At 31.7% G+C, this 21559-nt stretch overlaps 5 protein-coding genes across 9 annotated transcripts; 2 read left to right on the top strand and 3 right to left on the bottom strand.

Annotated features, from left to right (window-relative positions):
* Nucleotides 1-473: 473 nt before the first annotated feature.
* LOC114162267 (MFP1 attachment factor 1-like) lies at nucleotides 474-1237 on the bottom strand. Its single transcript, XM_028046092.2, has one exon. It carries the CDS (start codon nucleotides 1139-1141, stop codon nucleotides 623-625), a length of 519 nt encoding a protein of 172 aa, XP_027901893.1. The 5' UTR covers nucleotides 1142-1237; the 3' UTR covers nucleotides 474-622.
* Nucleotides 1238-1605: 368 nt separating this feature from the next.
* On the top strand, nucleotides 1606-7863 carry LOC114196324 (WD40 repeat-containing protein HOS15-like). Of its 2 annotated transcripts, none has more exons than XM_028086931.2 (14): nucleotides 1606-1823; nucleotides 2276-2421; nucleotides 2555-2924; nucleotides 2992-3125; nucleotides 3210-3256; nucleotides 3968-4118; nucleotides 4413-4476; nucleotides 4600-4758; nucleotides 4853-4974; nucleotides 5162-5236; nucleotides 5599-5652; nucleotides 5733-5806; nucleotides 6152-6226; nucleotides 7545-7863. In XM_028086931.2, exons 1-14 carry the CDS (start codon nucleotides 1763-1765, stop codon nucleotides 7762-7764), a joined length of 1752 nt encoding a protein of 583 aa, XP_027942732.1. In that variant the 5' UTR covers nucleotides 1606-1762; the 3' UTR covers nucleotides 7765-7863. The 2 variants fall into 2 exon arrangements, with proteins under 2 accessions (XP_027942732.1, XP_027942733.1); XM_028086932.2 differs by having other exon boundaries at nucleotides 1608-1823; nucleotides 3031-3125.
* A 1111-nt stretch (nucleotides 7864-8974) lies between these two features.
* Nucleotides 8975-11760, top strand: LOC114162454 (putative cyclin-A3-1). 2 transcript variants are annotated; one of them, XM_028046357.2, is made up of 8 exons: nucleotides 8975-9529; nucleotides 9623-9849; nucleotides 9945-10020; nucleotides 10146-10222; nucleotides 10298-10331; nucleotides 10424-10573; nucleotides 10674-10808; nucleotides 10895-11760. In XM_028046357.2, the coding sequence occupies exons 1-8, from the start codon at nucleotides 9260-9262 to the stop codon at nucleotides 10958-10960; spliced, it is 1035 nt and encodes a 344-aa protein (XP_027902158.1). In that variant the 5' UTR covers nucleotides 8975-9259; the 3' UTR covers nucleotides 10961-11760. The 2 variants fall into 2 exon arrangements, with proteins under 2 accessions (XP_027902158.1, XP_027902157.1); XM_028046356.2 differs by having other exon boundaries at nucleotides 8980-9529; nucleotides 9617-9849.
* Nucleotides 11761-14495: 2735 nt separating this feature from the next.
* On the bottom strand, nucleotides 14496-16754 carry LOC114164370 (putative cyclin-A3-1). Of its 2 annotated transcripts, none has more exons than XM_028049019.2 (9): nucleotides 16372-16754; nucleotides 16065-16291; nucleotides 15896-15971; nucleotides 15740-15816; nucleotides 15622-15652; nucleotides 15384-15533; nucleotides 15153-15287; nucleotides 14879-15066; nucleotides 14496-14783 (listed from the first exon to the last, which is right to left on the bottom strand). In XM_028049019.2, exons 1-8 carry the CDS (start codon nucleotides 16615-16617, stop codon nucleotides 15004-15006), a joined length of 1005 nt encoding a protein of 334 aa, XP_027904820.1. In that variant the 5' UTR covers nucleotides 16618-16754; the 3' UTR covers nucleotides 14496-14783; nucleotides 14879-15003. The 2 variants fall into 2 exon arrangements, with proteins under 2 accessions (XP_027904820.1, XP_027904819.1); XM_028049018.2 differs by having other exon boundaries at nucleotides 15622-15655; nucleotides 16372-16753.
* A 1247-nt stretch (nucleotides 16755-18001) lies between these two features.
* On the bottom strand, nucleotides 18002-20323 carry LOC114164363 (putative cyclin-A3-1). 2 transcript variants are annotated; one of them, XM_028049003.2, is made up of 9 exons: nucleotides 19977-20323; nucleotides 19700-19854; nucleotides 19462-19537; nucleotides 19284-19360; nucleotides 19165-19198; nucleotides 18935-19084; nucleotides 18707-18841; nucleotides 18437-18617; nucleotides 18002-18348 (listed from the first exon to the last, which is right to left on the bottom strand). In XM_028049003.2, exons 1-8 carry the CDS (start codon nucleotides 20244-20246, stop codon nucleotides 18495-18497), a joined length of 1020 nt encoding a protein of 339 aa, XP_027904804.2. In that variant the 5' UTR covers nucleotides 20247-20323; the 3' UTR covers nucleotides 18002-18348; nucleotides 18437-18494. The 2 variants fall into 2 exon arrangements, with proteins under 2 accessions (XP_027904804.2, XP_027904805.1); XM_028049004.2 differs by having other exon boundaries at nucleotides 19772-19854; nucleotides 19977-20322.
* Nucleotides 20324-21559: the final 1236 nt, after the last annotated feature.

Genomic DNA, 21559 nt, shown 5'->3' with positions numbered 1-21559 from the left:
TATGCAACCCATTGTCACTTTCAAATAATACCACATTTCACTTTAAACCCCAGGTCTACAACACACATGCTTTGTTGTAACCTGTCACACAAGGGTATAGAACATGATACAACGGCAAGCCAAACTTTGAACAAGAAATTTATCCATTTACAAATAAAATATCAGTATTGATTACTCATTACTCACAGGTTATAGTTAACAACTCTGAACTACATTCTCTCGTTGTATATCTAATTCCAACTTACTACCAGTATAAACATAAAAAAAGCAAGCTTAAAGAGAAAAAGACACATGCACAACACAAGAGAGGAAAATACTGCAACAGAAAAGTATACAAGTTTAACCATCCATAAAGAGTTTCATGACTTGCAGGCTTACCAAAAGAATGTAAGACTGAGAGTCTGCAATAAACAATCAATATGCACCGAAAACAGAGACATAAACAGTAATGTTTGGAGGAAACAAAGAAAAACTAAGATGTTCAAGATAATATATATAATGAAAATTGGTTGCACGACAAATAAACTTAGTTTTACAGAAAGAACATCATCAGAGTATATAACATTAAAATATAAACCCTCAGCAAGGGAACCCTAAGATAATATACTATAATCCCGAAAGATCAGGTTTCAGACTCGGCAGCAGCGGCAGGATCGCTCTCTGCGGCAGGGGTAGGAGCAACTTCGGAGGTAGGGGTCTGAGCAACGCCGTTATCCACGGCGGGAGAGCCGGTTGTGGCTTTAGACTTGACGGTGTCGAGCATCCGTTTGCTGATCTCCTTGGAGTAAACCTGGAGGATCTCGATCCCGTCGCTATCAGAGGTGGAGGAGCCGCTAGCGACGGCGAAGGCCTCATCCTCGATCTGGCGCGCGGCAGCGGAGGCCTCCTCGGGAGGCATTGTCCCGTAGCGCTTGGAGAGGACGGACTGGGAGGACAGGGTTTCGATTAGGCGGTTGATGACGGCATCGCGCGTGCGCTGAGTGGGAGGCCAAATGGTGAAGGAGACGCTAGCGGGACCAAGCTTGGAGGCGGCGGCGGCAGCGGCGGGTTGGTCTTCAGTAGACAGCTTCGACGGCGGGACGGAGTCTTGCTCCGATTGGGGTTCGGATTGGGGTTCGGGTGCGTTTTCCGGTTCGGACATTTTGAGATGAGAGGAGAGGGAAACAGTGGAATTGGATTGGAGGCAAGACCTGCCTGTCAGACTAGTAAGGAAAGAAGTAGTGGCGAAACTTTTGGCTTTCAGGAAAGGACTTATATTACTTCACCAAGCGAAAAAAAAAACCACAAATTAATCATAGAAAAAATATTTCTTATTCGTTGTTTTAAAATAGACAAAAGAAAAAATAAATCATTTGTAAGTATAGAAATAAAAAGTAAGTTTGCACAACTAAGAAACTAGACGAGTAATTTTTTTTATTTTAAGTTTTGAATGTAATATACAAGTAATTGTTTCTTAAAATTAACTAATGGTAAAGGGAATTTTAGGACATATAATTCAAAAAAATTATTGAACTCATTTTGAGTTATATCTAATAAAAATATATAAAAAAGGAAAACTATGGGATACCAGAAAAAGAAGCCCAAACTTTAATGGTAAGAAATAGAAAAGCCCAAACGTGATTGCGACCCGGTATCCGCCCAAACCCCAACCCACCACCACCACCACCACCTCACTTCAACACCTCTTCTTCGAGCATTTTCTCTGCAGTTAACACTTGAGCCACTCAAGCTATTCCCTTAAATAAACTGATCAACAATCACAATGATCTCAATCACCTCCACTGAATTGAACTACTTAGTCTTCCGTTACCTTCACGAATCAGGCTCGTCCTTTTCCTAACCTTTTTTTTTTCTTTTAATTTTTCGCTTCTTTTCTTGCACATTACAAACTCTTAAATATCAATATCTATTACGGTACTTAGTTAGGAGGAACTCTTTCATTTTAGCTTCCATTTCTTTGCTTCACTTTTGTAAACCCAAAGCTTTAATCATTACCTTTGTCAACTAGTTTAAATGAGAAGTTTTTAAGTTCTCATTTGATATAATTTATTACTCGAAACCATGGTTTCAAGAAAGTTAGTAGATTCGGTCATGTTTGCAATATTAGGGTAATTATTATTTTAATATCTTGTCATAACCTTGGTTTCATAGTTACATATCATATAATTTTTCCTGTAATATGATTTTTGTTAAAAGAGGAAAATATACTGAAGATAACGTGTTCCCCTCTGTTGAATTTCTTCTCACATATTTTCTGATGGCTGCTTTATTTCAGGTTTTACACATTCTGCATTTGCATTCGGGTATGAAGCGGGGATTGATAGATGCAAAAATGATGATAATGTGGTTCCACCGGGTGCTCTTGTTACATTCATACAGAAAGGCATTCAATATCTTGAGCTGGAAGCTAACCTGAGTGGTGTAAGCATTTTTAATTTTTGTTGTTCATCTTCGTAATATGTTATCCGATGTTCAAGTCATTAGTACTAAATGCACATAATGAATGCATTGCTCGAGGACCTTAAGCTGATTGGTGTCTGTGTTAGGTCTCCAGAGTGATGCTGACATGGATGAGGATTTCTCGTTTTTACAACCTCTGGATCTTATCACAAAGGAGCCCAATGAGCTACACAATATAGTAAAAGCCAAAAAGGAAAATCTACGTCAACATAAATCCGAATCGAATAAAATAGTGAATGGCTCGACTCACGACAACGCAAGGAGAGAACATGTTCAGGAAAGAGAGAAGGAGAGAAAAGAAAAGGAAAATGAACAGAGACTGGAAAAAATAAGGTTAGAAAAAGAGAAGGAGCAACCAAAGGATGAATATAAAGAAACACAACATACCGATCAAAACCAAAACCATACAGAGAAACATGAAGATAAGACTACTGTTGAAAATCTAAACAATAGAGCACATGGAGGTAAATATTACTGTATAATGTTTTATTTAGTTTTTTTCCCATTGGCTATCAATCTTTATGAATATAGGATGTCATATAAGGGAAAAAGTAAAGCTGTTATGCACAGGGCCTGAGCCAATGGAGATTTCACAGAGCCCCATGTCGTCGCCTAATGATACTCCATGTGATGATGTAAAAATTTTGAAAGGTCATTCATCCGAGGTTTGTATTTTTCTGTTTTCTTATTTTCCGTGTAGGTTTTCCTCCTATTGTGAGGCTTATTGAAAGTTATTTCATTCCTGACAGGTTTTTGCCTGTGCTTGGAATCCATCAGCTCCACTTCTTGCGTCTGGGTGAGTACGAGCCACTTTGTAAAGAAAACACATTTGTTCACAAAAGTATATTCTCCCTGTTAATCCATTCTATTTTGAAGACAGTAGCTCTTCTTCTTTCTGTTTCTTTTATTGCCTGTCCTTTATTCTTCTATTCATGAATTGCTGGTTATTTCCAAATTTGAAACAGTGTTTTATAAGTTCCTTATGACAACCATCGTAATATAGGACACATAGTAATTCTCTAGCTACGAAGAATTTGAAATTTAGTTTCTTAATGTTTATAAGTCGAAGGAACTAGTTATGTATCAATATACAATTGGGTAGTATGCTTGTCATGACAAGCATTCCCTTGATTTTTAAGTTTTGTCCGTGGGCTTGTACTTCAAATTGATTGAAATTCTCAAATCCTCAAATTTTAATACTTTGATCCAATGTTGAATTATTTATACCTTCAGTAAAACTATAACTTAAACTACTTACGGAACATAGAGTATGACAGTGTAATTTGCCTACAGCAACAATACATGCTGTTTTCTATCATAAATTAATTGTGAAGTAAATATTTTATTTATTAAAATCATTTTAATGTTGAAGTAGCTCAGTTTGTGATGTTACTTATGCAGGATGAACACTTAGCAAACAGTATGAACAGCTATCCTTTTGTTTCCTTGTTTCAAATTTATGTTAAAATTGGCCAATATGTCAATTTTGTTTGATTAACTATTCCAGATCTGGAGATTCAACAGCTCGAATTTGGAAAATTGCTGATGGGCCTTGTGACTCTGGTGTGGAAAATGAACCAGTAAATGTTGTGGTGCTGCAGCACTTTAAAGAAAGCACCAATGAAAAGAGCAAGGATGTGACAACACTCGATTGGAATGTAAGTCTTTGTAGCATTACTGTGGTTGCATACGTACCATGAAAATCTTTGTACAATTAATTTTACCTTTTCTGGGTCTTCCACCCCACCTTAGTCAAACACTATGAATTTTGTCTTCAATTTCATTCCTCAGCTTATATCTTTTGCTATGCTTTTTATTACAAAGGGGGATGGAACACTATTGGCGACCGGTTCCTATGATGGCCAATCAAGAATACTAAGAATTTCCTCTTCCACTTATGTTTCAATTTTATTCCCCAGCTAATATGTTTTAGTGTGGTTTTTATTACAAAGGGAGACGGAACACTATTGGCAACTGGTTCCTACGATGGTCAAGCAAGAATATGGAGTAGAGATGGTGAGCTGTTAGATATTTTATTTTATAAATATGTATTTCTTGGCATGATATGTGCATTATTTGTGACCCTGGGTCTTGTATCCTTTGCTGTTAACTGACCTCTTCCTTTTTGAGGTTCATTAGGGGAGTTGAATAGTACACTAAACAAGCACAAAGGTCCAATATTTTCCTTGAAGTGGAACAAGAAGGGGGATTATCTTCTTAGTGGAAGTGTGGATAAGACTGCTATTGTGTGGAATATAAAGACTGGGGAATGGAAACAACTATTCGAATTTCATACTGGTAAGTTTGTTTTTTGCATATCTTCTGGTGAATAAAGCTTTTGATTTTCTGTATGAGTTTCCTTGTAGTCTTAGTTATTAGCAAATTGTATCAGGTCCAACTCTTGATGTTGATTGGCGAAACAATGTTACGTTTGCTACATGCTCCACTGATAAAATGATACATGTTTGCAAAATTGGAGAAAATAGACCAATCAAAACTTTCTCCGGGCATCAGGTATCTCGTCCTTGTCAACCAGTCCTCTGATAAATTTATTTTGTTAAACTACCAACTTTTAAATTGAAAGGACAGGGTGATTGTCCATAAAAAAAATAGAATAAAATGTTCATTGTATTAAGCTATGAGCATATTCAAATATGGTTTTTAATCTTTCCTCAAACATTCTGTAATGCTATTGTTTCAGGATGAAGTTAATGCCATTAAATGGGATCCAACAGGTTCTTTGCTGGCTTCCTGCTCCGATGATCACACTGCAAAAGTAATCAACAGAAAACTATCCCTTGGTTTCACTTGGTTGTTATATAATACAGAGATACATCAGTGAACTGCAGATGTACATTTTATTTTAAAAGAATTTATTTTAATGCTATAATATAATCAGTGAAGATCAGATAAGGGTCGTGAAGAAAAAAAAAATGGGAGTTGAAGTGAGAAAAAATATTTATTAAATTTAGTTTTTGATAACATATATAACAAGCAACACGAAATGTCTGTTTTTTTTTTTTTTTTTGCATTTTAGGACAAAAAACATTGATAGAAAATTGTTTGTGGAAGGGTAAACATCACTGGCACTAATTATTTGTCATGTCCAATTGGCTGTTTCATGAAACTATGTTGCAGATATGGAGTTTAAAGCAGGATAACTTTTTGCATGATTTGAAGGAACATGTCAAGGTTTGGAGAGATGTTTGTCTGTGCGCTTTGTTCTTTCTTATTCCCTTTGTTCTCTTTCTAATCAAGAAATGATCCTTTAGGGGATATATACAATTCGATGGAGCCCTACAGGCCCTGGTACCAACAGTCCCAATCAGCAGTTAGTGCTAGCAAGGTAAATATGCTTTCAATATCATGCAAAATCAGCAATAGTAGTAAGATATGAAAATGTATCTTCGTGAAAAAGTTTTTGTTTTGAAAAAATGGTTTTATTAACTTGTGTCTTGGGAGTGGAGGTTAAAAACTAAAAATATATACTATTAAATGAAAAGTACAAGCATTTAATATCTTAAAAATCTAAAAAAATCAATACTTTTCTTTTATCTTTAAGTCCTTAATGCACATAATAAATGTTACTTGTCCTTGAACTGTGTCCCTGAAGGCACACATTAAAATAAACCCAAAAAATCTCATTATTTTGTATTTCCCTGTTACTTACGATTATTGTTCCCTCAAACAGTGCCTCATTTGACTCAACGATAAAGCTATGGGACGTGGAACTAGGGAGTGTAATCTACAGCTTAAATGGTCACAGGTGAAGAAACTATAAACATCATGCTTCACAAGCATAATGCACGCACAGACACTCATGCATATGCATTTGTAGGAATGGATGGATGCATTTTTTATCCAGGCTCATATATCATGTACCATATACTATTAATTGGTAATGACACAAAACTGAAGAATTGAAGAGGATTAATAGGCAGTTGCTAACAAATAGGAAATATTAAGCTTTAGAGAGAAACCAAGAGATCTATAAAGTCAAATGTTTTGGCAGGTAATCAAAAACCATCATTAACTGAAAAGATAACAGAATAATCGGGATCTGACTGTCACAAACCGTAATAAATGTTTTTATACTCCCCTAACATGGTTGGACTGTGGAGGAAGATTTCAAGGAATCTTACATTGGACATGTGGCCTGAACAAGTTTCTTAACAGAGCTTTTGCGAGGATATCTGCTTATTGGTGTTGGGATTTGGTGTGAATTATAGGAATCTACAGTAAACATGTTCTCAGATGAGATGGCAGTTAATATCTGTGTTTTGAGCTTTGATTGTGGATATCATAGAAATCCATAACTGCATCAGTAACTAACTCAAAGGACCTAAGTAGCTTCTTTGGTTATAGTGTACTGGTAAAACACACCAGACTCAGTACTCAACTTTTGCTGAAGAGTGAAACACCATGAGTTACTTTGATATAAGTTGCTTCTTTGGTTGTCGTAAAACACACCAAGCTTGGTACTCAGCTTTGGCTGGAGAATGAAATGAAATACCATGGGTTACTTTTTTAGTGATCCATGTTCCTCAGATAAATGCAGTAATAATATGGTTGAGAAATGTACTAAGGTGTGAAGTAAATGATTCTGTTGTGGGAACCAAAGCTTATGTAACTTGGATCTGTAGCTGCTGCTGAAGCTAGTGCTGATGTTCTTTTTGAGTCATGTAAAGAGAGCTATTGATGGATCACCTGATTGGTAGAGAAACAAGAATCAATCCAAGATTATCCAACGGGTGAAGAAAAAAGGGATTTGAAGCATCTACCATGTACACTGATGCCTACAGAAAGGACGAAGAAGCAAAATGATAGAGCAAAGATAAATAATCTCCTGTTACTAATACTGAGTTAGAGAGAGAAATGATGAACTGGATCTCAGTACAAAGAGGTTTATAAATACATTTCCAGTAATTGACAACCGACAATAACTGAAGTGAATGGTAACAGAATAACTGGATTCCAACAGGATTTCACCAGCGACAAGCAAATGCATTAAAAATCATTAATGTCCCTGCATATTACAATTTTAGCATTTTAATTAATACACTGTTTTCTGTTGTAACATTCAGGGATCCTGTATATTCGGTTGCATTCAGTCCTAATGGGGAGTATCTGGCAAGTGGCTCTATGGACAGATACGTGCATATATGGTCCGTGAAGGAAGGCAAGATTGTAAAAACATACACCGGAAAAGGTGGGATATTTGAAGTTAATTGGAACAAAGATGGTGATAAAGTTGCTGCTTGTTTTTCAAACAATATAGTTTGTGTTTTGGATTTCCGAATGTAAAGTATAGGGGACATACCTCTAGTACTCTAATATTCATTTCCTGTGTTATTTGTAACAGCATTTTTGTACAGGCTCATTTGCTACATTTCTCTACTTCCACGTTACCCGGCTTTACTTGTTAACCTTGTTTACGTTTTGGGTACTTATTTCAAAATTATTAAAATGATGCAGGATTTGTAAACTAAAATTGTAAGGTTTGATAAAGTGTCGAGAATTGCCAGGTCTCGGAAGAAATTTGATTACAGGAATCGAAAATATACCATTGACTAATGAAGTAATCAAGAATCAAATGATGAAATATAAAACATGTAAAAGTTCCAGAGATGTAAATTGAACAAATAGCTGAATTATCAAGAAAAGCAATTAAATGGAAAACTTGTAGATCGAGTAGTTGTAATATGCATATTTTTCAACATTTTAGTAAGCTTTTATCATTAAAATATAGTCCTATTTTGGTTTTGTTTTCTAAAATGACTTTTTATTTACTTTTTTTGTAAGTATTTTATCTTTTTCCTTGTTATGTATTTTTTATTTTGTTCTCTATAATATTTTATTCATTTTAGATTATTCCTTTAAAAAAATACTTTGTATGGACTGCAGCTAAATCATCTATATATATTATAAAAATTTGAAAAGAAATAGAAGAACTAAACTAAAAGGAAAAAACTTATTATTTTTTCAAATTACTTAACAACTCTAAATATTAATAAAATACTGAATTAAGTTAAATAATTAAAATATTAATTTAATTATTAAATAAAAATTGAATAAAAGTAATTGTAGATGGTAGTATAAATTTTGAAGAGTTTCCAAAATATAAATTTTATGAAAATTACAAAAACTGAGTGAAACAAAAAGGAAATGCTTAAAAAGAATCGAAACCAATAATAAATTTATCTATATTTCAAGAACTGAAATCATATTTAAACTTCTAGATATGAAACAAAATTAATGAATATTATAGCTATTCTAGGTTACGTACATGTATGTTCAATTTTTTTTATAATAAAATATAATTAATGAAATTTTTATAGATTTTTTTTTTATAAATAAAAATATTTTTTTTATAAAAACTTATTCCATTTTTAAAAAATAATTACATTTAAAAAATAAAAATTATAAAATTTATTTAAGGAATAAAAAAAAATGATTATATATATATATATATTACACATACAAGTGTAAAAAGATTTGTTAGGGCGGAAAAGAAGCGTCCCTTCCCGCCATGTGAAAATTCTCTTCTTTTTCTACGCAAACCCTAAACCACACTATACCTTTTGAATTTGGAACCAAAACGAAATCTCAAAATTTTCACCCACGCCAACTCCCAAAATTTTCAGACACACTAATTCATTTTGGAAACCCTCCAATCTCTATTCCCATTATACATAAACATGGCACCAATCTCTCTTCCCCACCAAAAACTCCAAGTCCATCTTCTTCCTTCTGTCTGTTCTCTCCCTCTCTTCCAAATTCATACCACAGAAGGAACAAGATGGAGACTCGTGCTGCCTCAAAGAGAAAGGCAAATGCAATGGTCTTGGTCCAAAAACAACACCCCAAAAGGCATAGGGTTGCGTTGGCTGAACTCCCCAATTTACCAAATCTTATTGTCCCAGGAACTCAGAATCCTTCCAAAGAGAAATCGCGAGGTGTGAAGAATCTCAATGCGAAGAAGCCATCTCCCAAATCTGACCACTCTTCTTCCTTCCATATAGATGAATCCATTGTTTCCGATCTCTATGAGTATCTTCATGAAATGGAGGTAATTTTGATTTCTTCACATTAACAAACTCTTAATCTTGTTTTTGAGAATTTCAGGTATCTCAGTTTTAAATTTCGTTTTTCTCAGATGCAGAAAAAGAGGAGACCAATGGTTGACTACCTTGAGAAAGTGCAGAAACTAGTTACACCTACCATGAGAGCAATCTTGGTGGATTGGTTAGTAGAAGTGGGTGAGGAGTACAAACTTCTTCCGGACACTCTTCATCTCTCTGTTTCATACATTGATAGGTTTTTGTCCATTAATCCTGTGACTAAATCGAAACTTCAGTTACTTGGTGTTTCCTCCATGCTCATTGCATCGTAAGGCTGCTGCTGATACTTTTTTTTTTATGTTGTTCAATATTTGTTCTCTTTAACTTACTTCAAAATTACAATTGTGTCTTTTTAATGTGTAGCAAATACGAGGAAATGGATCCACCTTGTGTGAATGATTTTTGCAGTATCACTGATTACACATATGACAAGGCAGAGGTAAAGATACAATGCTATTCTATTTTTGAGAGCACCAAATTGATTTCTTGTTTGTGATTTGTCTTTTTTATAACTCTTTGGTTTTCATGGCTACTGATTATATATATTCATATATGTATATATAGGTTGTTAAGATGGAAGCTGACATACTAAAGTCACTAAACTTTGAAATGGGAAATCCTACTGTGAATACCTTTCTCAGGTAAGGACTGAGAATTGTGAATATGAATATTTCACCTCTTTTGACATGAAATTAATTAAGTGTTTATTTATTCAGGAGGTTTGCTGATGTTGCTTCTGATAACAAATTGGTAAGTTAAACTGCTCCACCAATTGTTATTCATTGACTTAAAAGCTTCATTGTGTTGTTTACTAATTGCTTTCCTTTTATTTGTTATTTCAGACTACAAATTCACAGATTGAATTTTTGGGACGCTATCTGGCTGAGCTAAGTTTGCTGGACTATGATTTGTTGAGATTTTTGCCTTCTGTTGTGGCAGCGTCAGCTGTATTTCTTTCCAGATTTATTGTCTCGCCTGAAGTGCATCCATGGGTTAGTATTTTCATGTTATGACTAGTTATACGGGGATCTTTGAAATAATTTGAGCTATTAGCCTTTATTCAAGATACTTACAGTTGAAAACCTATTCCAGACCCCTTCTTTGAGTGAATGCTCGGGTTACAAACCATCTGAATTGAAAGAATGTGTCCTAACCTTGCATGACCTATACTTGTTACGAAAAGCAGCGTCTTTCAAAGCTGTCCGGAATAAGTACAAGCAGCAAAAGGTGATTATTTTTGTATTTGTTTAGTTATTAAGTATCTAATTCTCATTGTAACAAATGGATTGACCTGAAATATTTTACTGGAACAGTTTAAATGTGTTGCAAACCTGCCTTCCCCTCCTTATGTACTGAATTGTTACTTTGAAGACCAGTGATGCAGCAAATTTCATGATGAATATATATCTCAGTTGCTATCTCTTAAATCATGTTTGATAGAGCACATGTCAAAAGTGTGGTTAGTTTGATCATTGTTTGAACACACCTGGCGTTAGAAATTTTATGCATAGATTTGTCTTTAAAGTGCAAGATCGGCAGGTAGATAAGATATCAATGCTCAATTGCCTTTTCTGTTGAACAACCATGGAGAAGACCTCTAAAGATGCAAACGGCTTCATTAACATCGTAGATTGTACAGCTTCTTTGTCATCATTGATGCTTACTGCTGAACAATCATGATAGTTTTTCAATAGTATGATTTAGGAGGATGAGGCTAAACTTGTGTAGTTCATTGCATAGAATTTTATATGAACAAAGTCCCCATGTCAAAAATCGTCATTGGGATCTTGCGAGATGTCTTTGGTATCATTAATCCGAGAAATGGCTGCAATCTTGAGAGTTTGTGCTTCAATCAATAAAGAATGAGGGTTTTACTGTGCTTCTAGACAGCAAACCAGGAGTGTTGATCTTGGGATTTAGGGATGTTGTCAGCAATAAATTTGAATTTTGTTCATCATCTATCAAGCTGTGGTCATGGCGCGAAGGAGTTTTAGATGAAGAGAAAGTAGCGAAAACAAACATTAGAATTTTTGTTTAGAATATCTTTCTGGTTGGTTGAAAATGTCCTATTCTTTAGGGATATTTATTAATATTTGTTTTTTATCATTTTTTTTTTGTTAACATTCACATTTACATTTGTTTATCCAAGCATACTCTAATAAAAGTGTCATTCATTCTAGTTCTCCGTGCTTTTCTTTTTCTTGTATTTATTTTATATTCACTAGTTTTAAATTTATGCATAAGCACATATTGATATTTGTTTGTTTTTATTAATAGAGTTTAAGTTTATAGTTAAGTTTTGAATAGGTTTAGAAAGTTTATATAGTTATAAAAATATAAATAGTAAATTTTGTAAAAATGATATAAAAATAGAAGAAGGATAAGAGATGAAAAAATTAATAAATATCTTCTTTTCACGTCTTCCTATCTTCATCTAATTTTATGTTATTTTTGTTTCTCAGACTGTTAAGTCTCTAGAATTGTTATGTTTTTACTAATGTAATTAGGTATTAAAATTAAATTATCATGATTAATGTGTAAGGGCTTATAATTTTTTATTTGTATATATTTATAATTTAATATGATTACCTAGACTTATTGTAATTCATTGTTATATGAGCATCACATCTAAAATATTATTATCAGTTTTCATCATGAACAACATTATTTTTAAATTATTTTTATCAATTAATACATTTTAATTTATTAACTTCAAATTACTGACATTTTTTACATTATTTTCATCATTTTTAAATTACTTACATTTTAATTTATATTAACTTTAAACAATCACATTTCAATTTAAAATAATTTTATCAATTGAAATTATTATTTAATTTTATTTGAGTTAATTATCCGTAATTTCTTTTAACTTAATTTCTATCGATCCCATTTTATTTTAATAAAATTTCAACAATTTTTAACTTTTTATTTGAAGTAATAACTCACATTTTATTTTATCATAATTTACACTCATTATATTTTATTTTAAATTACTTTTATGATAAAGAATAAAATTGTAATCGTCCAATTTTAACAATTTTTTTAATCCATCCTTATCACATCTCTCACTAATTTTTATAAATTTTTCTTTCATTTTTCTTAATCCTTTTTAAATCCAAATAACTTCACTTTTATCTTTCTTTCTCCTTAATTCTACTTTTGTGTAAAGGCGTAAAATTGTATTATTGTGTTTTAGAAGTGATAATGGTTTAAAAATAGTAAGACTCGATTATTTAAATATAAAAATGATATCAAAAGGTTTTAGTATAAATAGTTTTTTATAAAATCGTTTTATTATTTTTAAAACACATCTTTCACTTTCTCTAAAGTTTTATGACTTCTTTCTAAGAGTTATTCCTTTTTGGATTGATCATCTCGACAAGCTCTTCGTGTAAATTAGTTTTCTACTCCTTTTCTTGGTCCAATCTGTTTTGCCCTTACATGCAGTCTTTCTTTTGGTTGCATGTGTCATTTAAATAATCAGAGTATGAGTCTTTGTTGATCACTGATTATAACAGTATGTTCTGATCGTTCTTATGAGAAGTGTTCGACATTTATAGAGTTGTCTAAGCTGGATAACAGGTCAGAGAAGCTAATTGCATTACTTTTAAGTTATAAACATGTTTGAATTACTAATTGCATGATTGTATTGATTGTACTATGATTTATCGACATGATTGAGTAGTGTGATGAGTTTTACCTGTTGAATTGGGGGTTAAATCCTCAAATTTATATGATTTGGGTTGTATGGTTGTATGATGAGATTTTGAAATGTATGATTAGTACTACAAATATGATCAATTGAGTTGATAAATGTTGTGAATTTGTAATTGATATGTTTTGATATCTGTAATGACTATTAGAATGTTTAGATTGGACTGGAATAACATAAGTATGCAGAATTAGGTTCTGTAGGATTATGTAGACTCACTAAGCGATAATACACTCGCTAAGCAAATCCACATTCAAAGAGTCTACTAACTTTGTAATAATGTATTTTATACAATGGATTATCTTATTTGAATATTATAATAAAACATCCTATTTTAATAATTTTAAAGTGCTGAAATTTGTATGTTACCTTCTCCATATTCATCTTCAAATCCAACCACAAGCTTAGAATGTTCTGATGTATGGATAAGGCAATGAGATGAGAAGTTCATAATTAATTAGTATGGATAAGTCGATGTATGAATAAGGCAATTGAATGTCTAAAAATGTTCTGTATCAAACATGATGAGTTCAATGACTTTTTCAAACAACGTGGGATTGAGAGGTTAACAATGGCTTATATCTGGAAATAGAACAATGTTTGCTATAAGGGAAAAAAAAAACAATTATGACCACTCTTCGTTCCGTGATAAGAAGTTCCAAATATATTTTATCCAGAGGGGATGGATTGGATTTATGTCCTAAACAAGTGCCTAACCTTCTCAATAATCTATTTAACTTAACACTATAAATTTTTTAAAAGAATTTCAGAACAAAACTAGAAGACAGTTTAAACACAATATATTAAGCTTGCCAAATTTTTCTTCCATCCACCCAATATCCCAACTTTTCTTAGGGACCTACCATTAAATTGCTCCTAAACGCATACATTCATGTCTCTCTTAAAAGCAACAAGGTTGAACTTTAAAAGATGAACAATTTCAATCGTATGTAAGACAAGACATACCTAATGTATTTAGGTTATTAGCTAGTGAATTGGTCAAAATAACATATTGATATGCGGAGGAAATAAAACAAGGATCAGCAACTTTTGACACCATCTAGAAAAATTGAACTATTAAGATTTTTTGTCCACTATAAACGTTACAAGGATTAATAGCCTCGTTATCTAGGGGGAGCTGGTGTTGTAAAAGAATAAAATCTAACCTCAGATGTTCGCGTTAATTGATACATCATTCATTCATAGGACCTAAATGTGGATTCTTCAAAGAGAATGTTTGATATTAATAAACCATGAACCAACAATACTAAAGATTAAGACACTATTCAATCTTCATCCCTTTTAGTTATCATACTCATTTCTACCATTCATTACACTTAAATTCCTAAGACTAAACCTAGATCTAATCCCTTATAATAGTTACAACACTAATTTAGTTCTGATTATCATGGTCATTGGCGGTACAAAAAAATCATTACATCAGTGATATCAACTTCAGTCTCCAAGAAGCATTCAATCTAAGATCCCTGCAATAATGAAATTGTTAGTTAAAGGTAGGACAAAACTTGAATAGAGCTCAGCATTTCCACTCAATCAAAATTAAGAGATCCAAAGAAGGTACCTATCAGATAGGTTGATTGCTAAATGCAACTTTGGGAAAGATTCTACATTAATATTCATAAGAGTGCACTTTAAAAAAGGTTTATGTTCAAAATTATTATTTGTCAAGGAATTGTCACTGCATCATCAATCTTCAAAGTAATAACTTGGTACATGTGGAGGAGAGGACAGGTTTGCCACACACTTGAACTGTTGACGCAGAAGACTTTTTGTCACTCAATTTGTCATAAAGAGAATTGAAGTATTTTATAACAAAAGAAATGCAAAAGCTTTACCTTGCACTGTTTATATTTATCCCTAACAGATCGGAAGGATGCTGCCTTTCTTGAAAAATACAAGTCATGCAAAGTGAGAACACAATCTTTCAACTCAAATGGTTTGTAACCTGACCATTCATGCAGGGAAGAAGTCTGCAATAGGTGGTGAAGTTTAAATTTCTCGAAACAAGAGTACTTTTCCTCTTTTAATGAGAAACATGAAGCACTATCCATAAGATAAATACTCACCCAAGGATGCACTTTGGGAGAGATAATAAACCTGGCAAGAAATAAAGCAGATGCAGCTATAATGGAAGGCAAGAATCTTATACAACCATAATCCAACAAACTCAGCTCAGCAAGGTAGAAACTCAGAAACTCAATCTTCAAATTTGGTGTCTGAAACAAAAAAATGAAATAAGATTACAAAACAACACAGTCAAATTTTAAGATAATTAAGAAGAATGAGGACAGCAGATCCCCTTACTTTTTGGTTCACAGAAGCAACACTCAAAAATCTCCTGGGACAATAACCATACCCAATTAGTCAAATTAATTTCATCTCAAGGAAGCTAGATAATGACATTTCAGTACAAATTTCATACTTTAGAAAAGTGATTGCAGTAGGATTGCCCATTTCAAAGTTCAGAGACTTAAGTATTTCAGCTTCCATCCTTACAACCTATGTCATGAACAGAGTGAGTAGAAAAAGAGGCAAATGACATATTTTAATAGGTCGAACAGACAAGTGTAATATTTACCTCTTCCTTTTCAAAAGTGTTATCAGTTATGCTGCAAAATTTGTCCACCCTGGGTGGTTTAGTTTCCTCGTACTTCCTGCAAATTTGAGAGGAATGTAATAGTGAATCTACATGTCTACATAATAGAATAAGGGTAAAAATCTTTACAAAACTCAACATAGACACTTACGAGGCAAGAAGCATGGAAGAAACACCTACTAATTGAAGCTTCGATTTTGTCACAGGACTGACCGATAAAAACCTATCTATATATGACACACATAGATGAAGAGTTTCAGAGAGAAGCTTATACTCCACAGCAACATCTACTAACCAATCCACCAATATTTGTCTCATGTTTGTGGTAACAACCAATTGAACTTTGTCCATGTAGTTAACTATTGGTCTTCTTTTGGTCTGCATGCCATAAATGGGTAAAAAGTAAGCACCAGTCGATATATACAAAAAAGCAAAACAAGAAAAAACCCTTGACTCACCTCCATTGCACGAAGATATTCATTGATGTCAGACACATAATGGGGGTCTATCTGAGGAGAAGATAGTTTCTTGATGTTGGGATTTTTCAAACATGGAACTTTCTGTTTGGACAGATTTTGATTTTCGGGGACAATAAGGTTTGGTAGATTGGGAAGTTCACCCAATACAACCCTATGCATTTTGGGGTGCTGTTTTTCCACCACCACAACAGCTTCTTTTCTCTTTCTCCCAGCACGAGTCTCCATCTTCTTCCTCGCCGTGTTGTTAATTTTGAAACAGATTGTGAAAAGGCAAGAAATGGAAGAGTGAAGAGTAAGCTAATGTTTTATCAATTTTGTGTATTGAGTGGAGAAGACAAAGAGCGGTTTTTTTTGAAATGAAAATGAAAATTTGAGGATTTGGGTCTGTGTATTCAGTTCAAAGATTTGTTTTTCTATGGGCGGGTGAGGGCGCGCCACTTTAGTTCACGGCATCAAATCAATACTATTCAAATATATTATTTAATTGATTCATTTCATTTTGTACTAAAAAATTACAAAAATATATCAAATTGTATGTACATGGAGAAAGAGTTGTGGTTATAAAATTGTCATGAGTAAAGAGTTTCTTCTTGACGTTTCAAAAATATGATTAGAGTATACAAATAAATTTTTTATATTGTATAAAAATATATGTAATTAACGTGTAAATGAAGATATGTGTAAGGTTTAAGATATCTATACTGATAAATCTAATTATAGTAATATGGTTACCAATAAATGTTTATTTACAACTTTTGAATTAAAAGATCACAAAACTAGAATTGGATAACTCTTTTACTTACATAGGAAAAGCCAACTTTTGGTTTAAAAAGCAGTAAATGAACTCCCTAAACACATCTATAAATGATTAGAAAGTATTAATAACCCACTTAAATTCATTTAAATTTATTTAATAATGTTCGAAAGATCTTTTATATATATATATATATATATATATATATATAAAGAGAAATCTATTTTGATCTTGTATTTCTATTTTTAAATTTATCTTTTAATAAATAATTATTTTTTAAAATTAAAATAATTATTTATCATTTTTATCTTTAATAATCATTTTGTTAGATTTAACCGTTTCATTTATTTTTTATTTTTTTCAAATTAATTTAATTTAAATTATTTATAAAATAAATAAATAAATAAAATATTTATAATAAAATTTTGAAAAATATTTTTATTTATTTTTAAAATTAAAAAAAGTGAACACTGATTTCACTGGTATTTATAATAGTCATTCATTTTTAAATTAAAAAAATTACTATTGAATTTTTTAAATAGATTTCTTGAAATTTTGACAAAGAATTTTTTAATATAAGTGTTTTTATCCATGTAAGAAAAATTAATAGTTAGTTTAATAAAATATTTGATCTTTTAAGATACCAGTATATGTATATTTAAGTACATAATACTAGTGCCAGAATAATTTTTATGATGGTTAAAATATGTTTCTTATAATGATTTTGAACTCGTCAGATACAACCAACATAAATTTGTTTTATTTATGTCGACTTTTTAGACCTGTGATATAAAATTAACTCTCTAGATAACTGACATAGAAGATTAGAAAATTTTGTTATTGCAAATCACAATCACCAGAACTAAAACGATGCTAATTTTTCACTTACAAATAGACAATGGGAACACAGACATTGACGATCATGCAGCCATTAACCCCTTAATGCAGTTTGCATAAAATAATCAAATAACCAGAGCCTAATAATTAAAATCATGGATTCAAAAGTGAACAAAAAATAAACATGAACAAAATATTTCTGCATGCCTCCTAAACAAGTATTCATAGCTGTAAAAACTACAGATCCTATCCATGAAAGCTTTTGCCATAAAAGATAGAAATTCTCATTGATCCTAGAGGGTTGCAGATTTGCAAACTGTATCATCTCTAATTGCACAAACTCTGAATCCAATAACTTCGAACAACTGCAAACAACATGAAAACAAATTCTAATTATGCAGAATATATGATTGTTTCAAAACACAAGTTGATAAATGGTATGAAAATATTTACCTCCCACAATAATGATGATCAATGTCAGAAGAAAAATACAGTGACAAGGTTGAAATTTTCATGGAGTGGAATGTACATTGTCAATCGTACATAACGTTTGCTGATCATTCATATGCAACTGGTCTTCAAAGTAGTAACTTGGTACATATGAAGGAGAAGGTAAATTTGCCACGTATTTGAACTATTCAAGTGTAGACAAAATTTTGTCACTCAAATTGTCATGAAGAGAATAGAAGTATATTATAACAAAAGAAATGCCAAAATAATCACTTTGTGCTGCTTGTATTTCTCCCTAACAGCTTCGAAAGATTCTGCCTTTCTTGACAAATGCAAATTATGCAAGATGAGAACACACTCTTTCAATTCAACTGGTTTGTAACCCGAACATTCAAACAAGGAAGAAGTCTGTAAAAAGTTCTCAAAATTGAGTTACTTGAAACACATTTAGCTTATTCTTTTAAAATTAAAATTCTATCATCATCCATAACATATACTTACCCAAGGATGCACTTCAGGATCAATCAAAAATCTGGCTAGAAATAAAGCAGATGCTGCTACAACAGACGGCAAGAATCTTATACAATCATAATCCAACAAACTCAGCTCAACAAAATACCAGCCCAAAAATTCAACCTTCAAATTTGGAGTCTGAAATATAAAAAAAGATGTAAACAACACAAATAGTTCTTGAGACAATCAAGAAGAATGAGAAAACCAATTCAACTTACTCTTTGATTATCAGAAGCAGCCCAAGAAAAAAACCTGAAACGATATTATAACCAGAGTTAATCAAATTACTTCTATTTTGTGGAAGTTATATATTCATATTTGCATATAAAACTCCCACCTCAAAAAAGTGATTGCAGTAGGATTTTCCATCTCAAAATTCAAAGTCTTGAGTATTTCAGCCTCCATCTTTATAATCTTGGTTATCATCAACAACCATGGAAACCAAAGTTAGGAAGAAATAATCAAAAAATAAGAAACAAGAGTTTAATCTAGTAACACAAAAATAACATATTTACCTCTGTCTTATTACAGGTGTTATCAGTGACGTTACAGAACTCATTCAAACTGGGTGGATCAACTTCCTCATACTTCCTAAATGTATGGTGAGAAAGAAATTGTAATGCTAAAACAAATTAAGGAAAACAACCTTTGCAAAATTAAGAATGGACATGAAAAACTTAGGAAGCAATGAACATGGACGAAACACCCAACAATTGAAGCCTCGACTTAATCATGGGATGGACTGATAAGAACCTATCAATGTATGACACACAGAGCAGAAGAATATCCGAGAGAAGATTGTGCTGCTCGGCAAGTTCTACTAACCAATCCATTAATACTGCTCTCATGTTGGAGGTAATTGTTCTTTGAACTTTCTGAATATAGTTAACCATTGGTCTTCTCTTTATCTGCATACCAAGAAACAAACAAGGAGAGAATTCAGACACCTCACAATATCAAAAAACTAAACTGATAAGTTTTGACAAAAATTAAGAATTTGTTAATCTTAAAAAAAAAAAAACATAGTCACCTCCAAGGCACGAAGATACTCGTTGATGTCCCAAACATCAAGTTCATGAATTTGGGAGGAAGGAAGAAAGTTGTTCCTGGAATTTGATCTTTTAAGGTTGACATTATTCCACAGAGATTGCAGTTTCTCTTCGCAAAGACTAGAAGTTTCGGCAAAGTTTGGTAGATTGGAAGGTTGAGTGAAGCAAACGCGTTGCTTCTTGGGATGTTGTCTCTGCACCACAACTGAGGCCATGACATTTGACTTTCTCTTTTCTGCACGAGTTTCCATTGTTTCTTTCCTTGAGTGTGGTTAATTTGGATCGAAAAGTTTTTAAGATTTGGGGTGATTATATAGAATAGACAGAGGAAAGAAAAGTGTTTTGCTTTTCAACTTTCAATTTGGCTTGTGTTGAAAAAATACAGGTGTCGTGTGAGATGAGATATTTCTATTAAAATACATTTTAATACTCAATAATCTATATACAAAAATATTTTTAGTAGATCTTACTATTTAATATATAAATTATTTATTCAAATTACATTATAATAATATATTTTCCTTCATTACCATATTTATATAATATTATTAAAATAGATTCAAAACTTATTTATTCATAGATATGTTTAATTATATTATTTTTCCTAAACTTCAAAGTGACATATTTTACAGGCTCAAAGTTGTTTCAAGTATGTGAAATATGAATTTATTTGAGTTGTCTTTAACTTTTGTTTTATTCTCTAATATTTTTTTTAATTTGTTTTAGTTTTTATCATTAGTTATAAATGATTTAGTGTTACAAATGAAAAATATTAATGAGGATAATTCGGGTAACCCAAATCAAATATTTGATTATATTTTCAGGCACGTGATTCACTTAATTATTTTATATAAATAAGGTAACTATATATAAAGAAAAGAAAAGATAATTAGAGATACTATATATATGTTATATAATTTTCTTTATCATTAATTTAATTAAAGGAGATTATTCTCTTAATTAGATACAAATAAAACACTTGTGCATGTGTATTTATTTTTTTACTGTAATAAAAAATTGTTAAATTATAAATTATTAATAAAAATAGTTTTAAAGCTAAAAAATATTTGTCATAGGTATTTATAAAAATAAATTATTTTTATAATTTTATAATAAGTGAAATTTTTATTATGCAACTGTTTTTTTATTATAGACAATTATTTAAATTAAAAAAAATAGTTGTTAAAAAGAAAAAAAGTAAAACTTTTATTCTATTTAAATTTAAAAAGTAGTAAAATTGGAAGATATTTGTGTAGAAAAGAAATAATCCCTCATGGTGAAGATTTTCTTTTATAAGGTTTGATAAGACGCGTAGATAGATTGAAACATTTTCTGTGATAGTTTTTTTTTATCCAAACCAATAATATATAATAGTAAATTTGTAGTTTTCAAAAATTATTTATATTCGAACCCTTTTCTATTGATATCAGTCAAATTTATTACTTTTCAATTGAGAAACCAAATTTTTTCTTGACACCATTGCTTCTCAATGAATATTTAAAAGAATTATTTTTTGTCCACATCTTTAATACAACTATCAACTAAAACAAAAATTGTGTAAAGA

This window comes from Vigna unguiculata, chromosome 9, assembly GCF_037176805.1.
Source record: "Vigna unguiculata cultivar grain cowpea cultivar isolate G323 ecotype 2 chromosome 9, ASM3717680v1, whole genome shotgun sequence".
NCBI classification, from domain to species: Eukaryota; Viridiplantae; Streptophyta; class Magnoliopsida; order Fabales; family Fabaceae; genus Vigna; species Vigna unguiculata.
The sequence above is the reverse complement of the archived record's forward strand: the minus strand, read 5'-3'. Positions and strand labels throughout refer to the sequence as shown.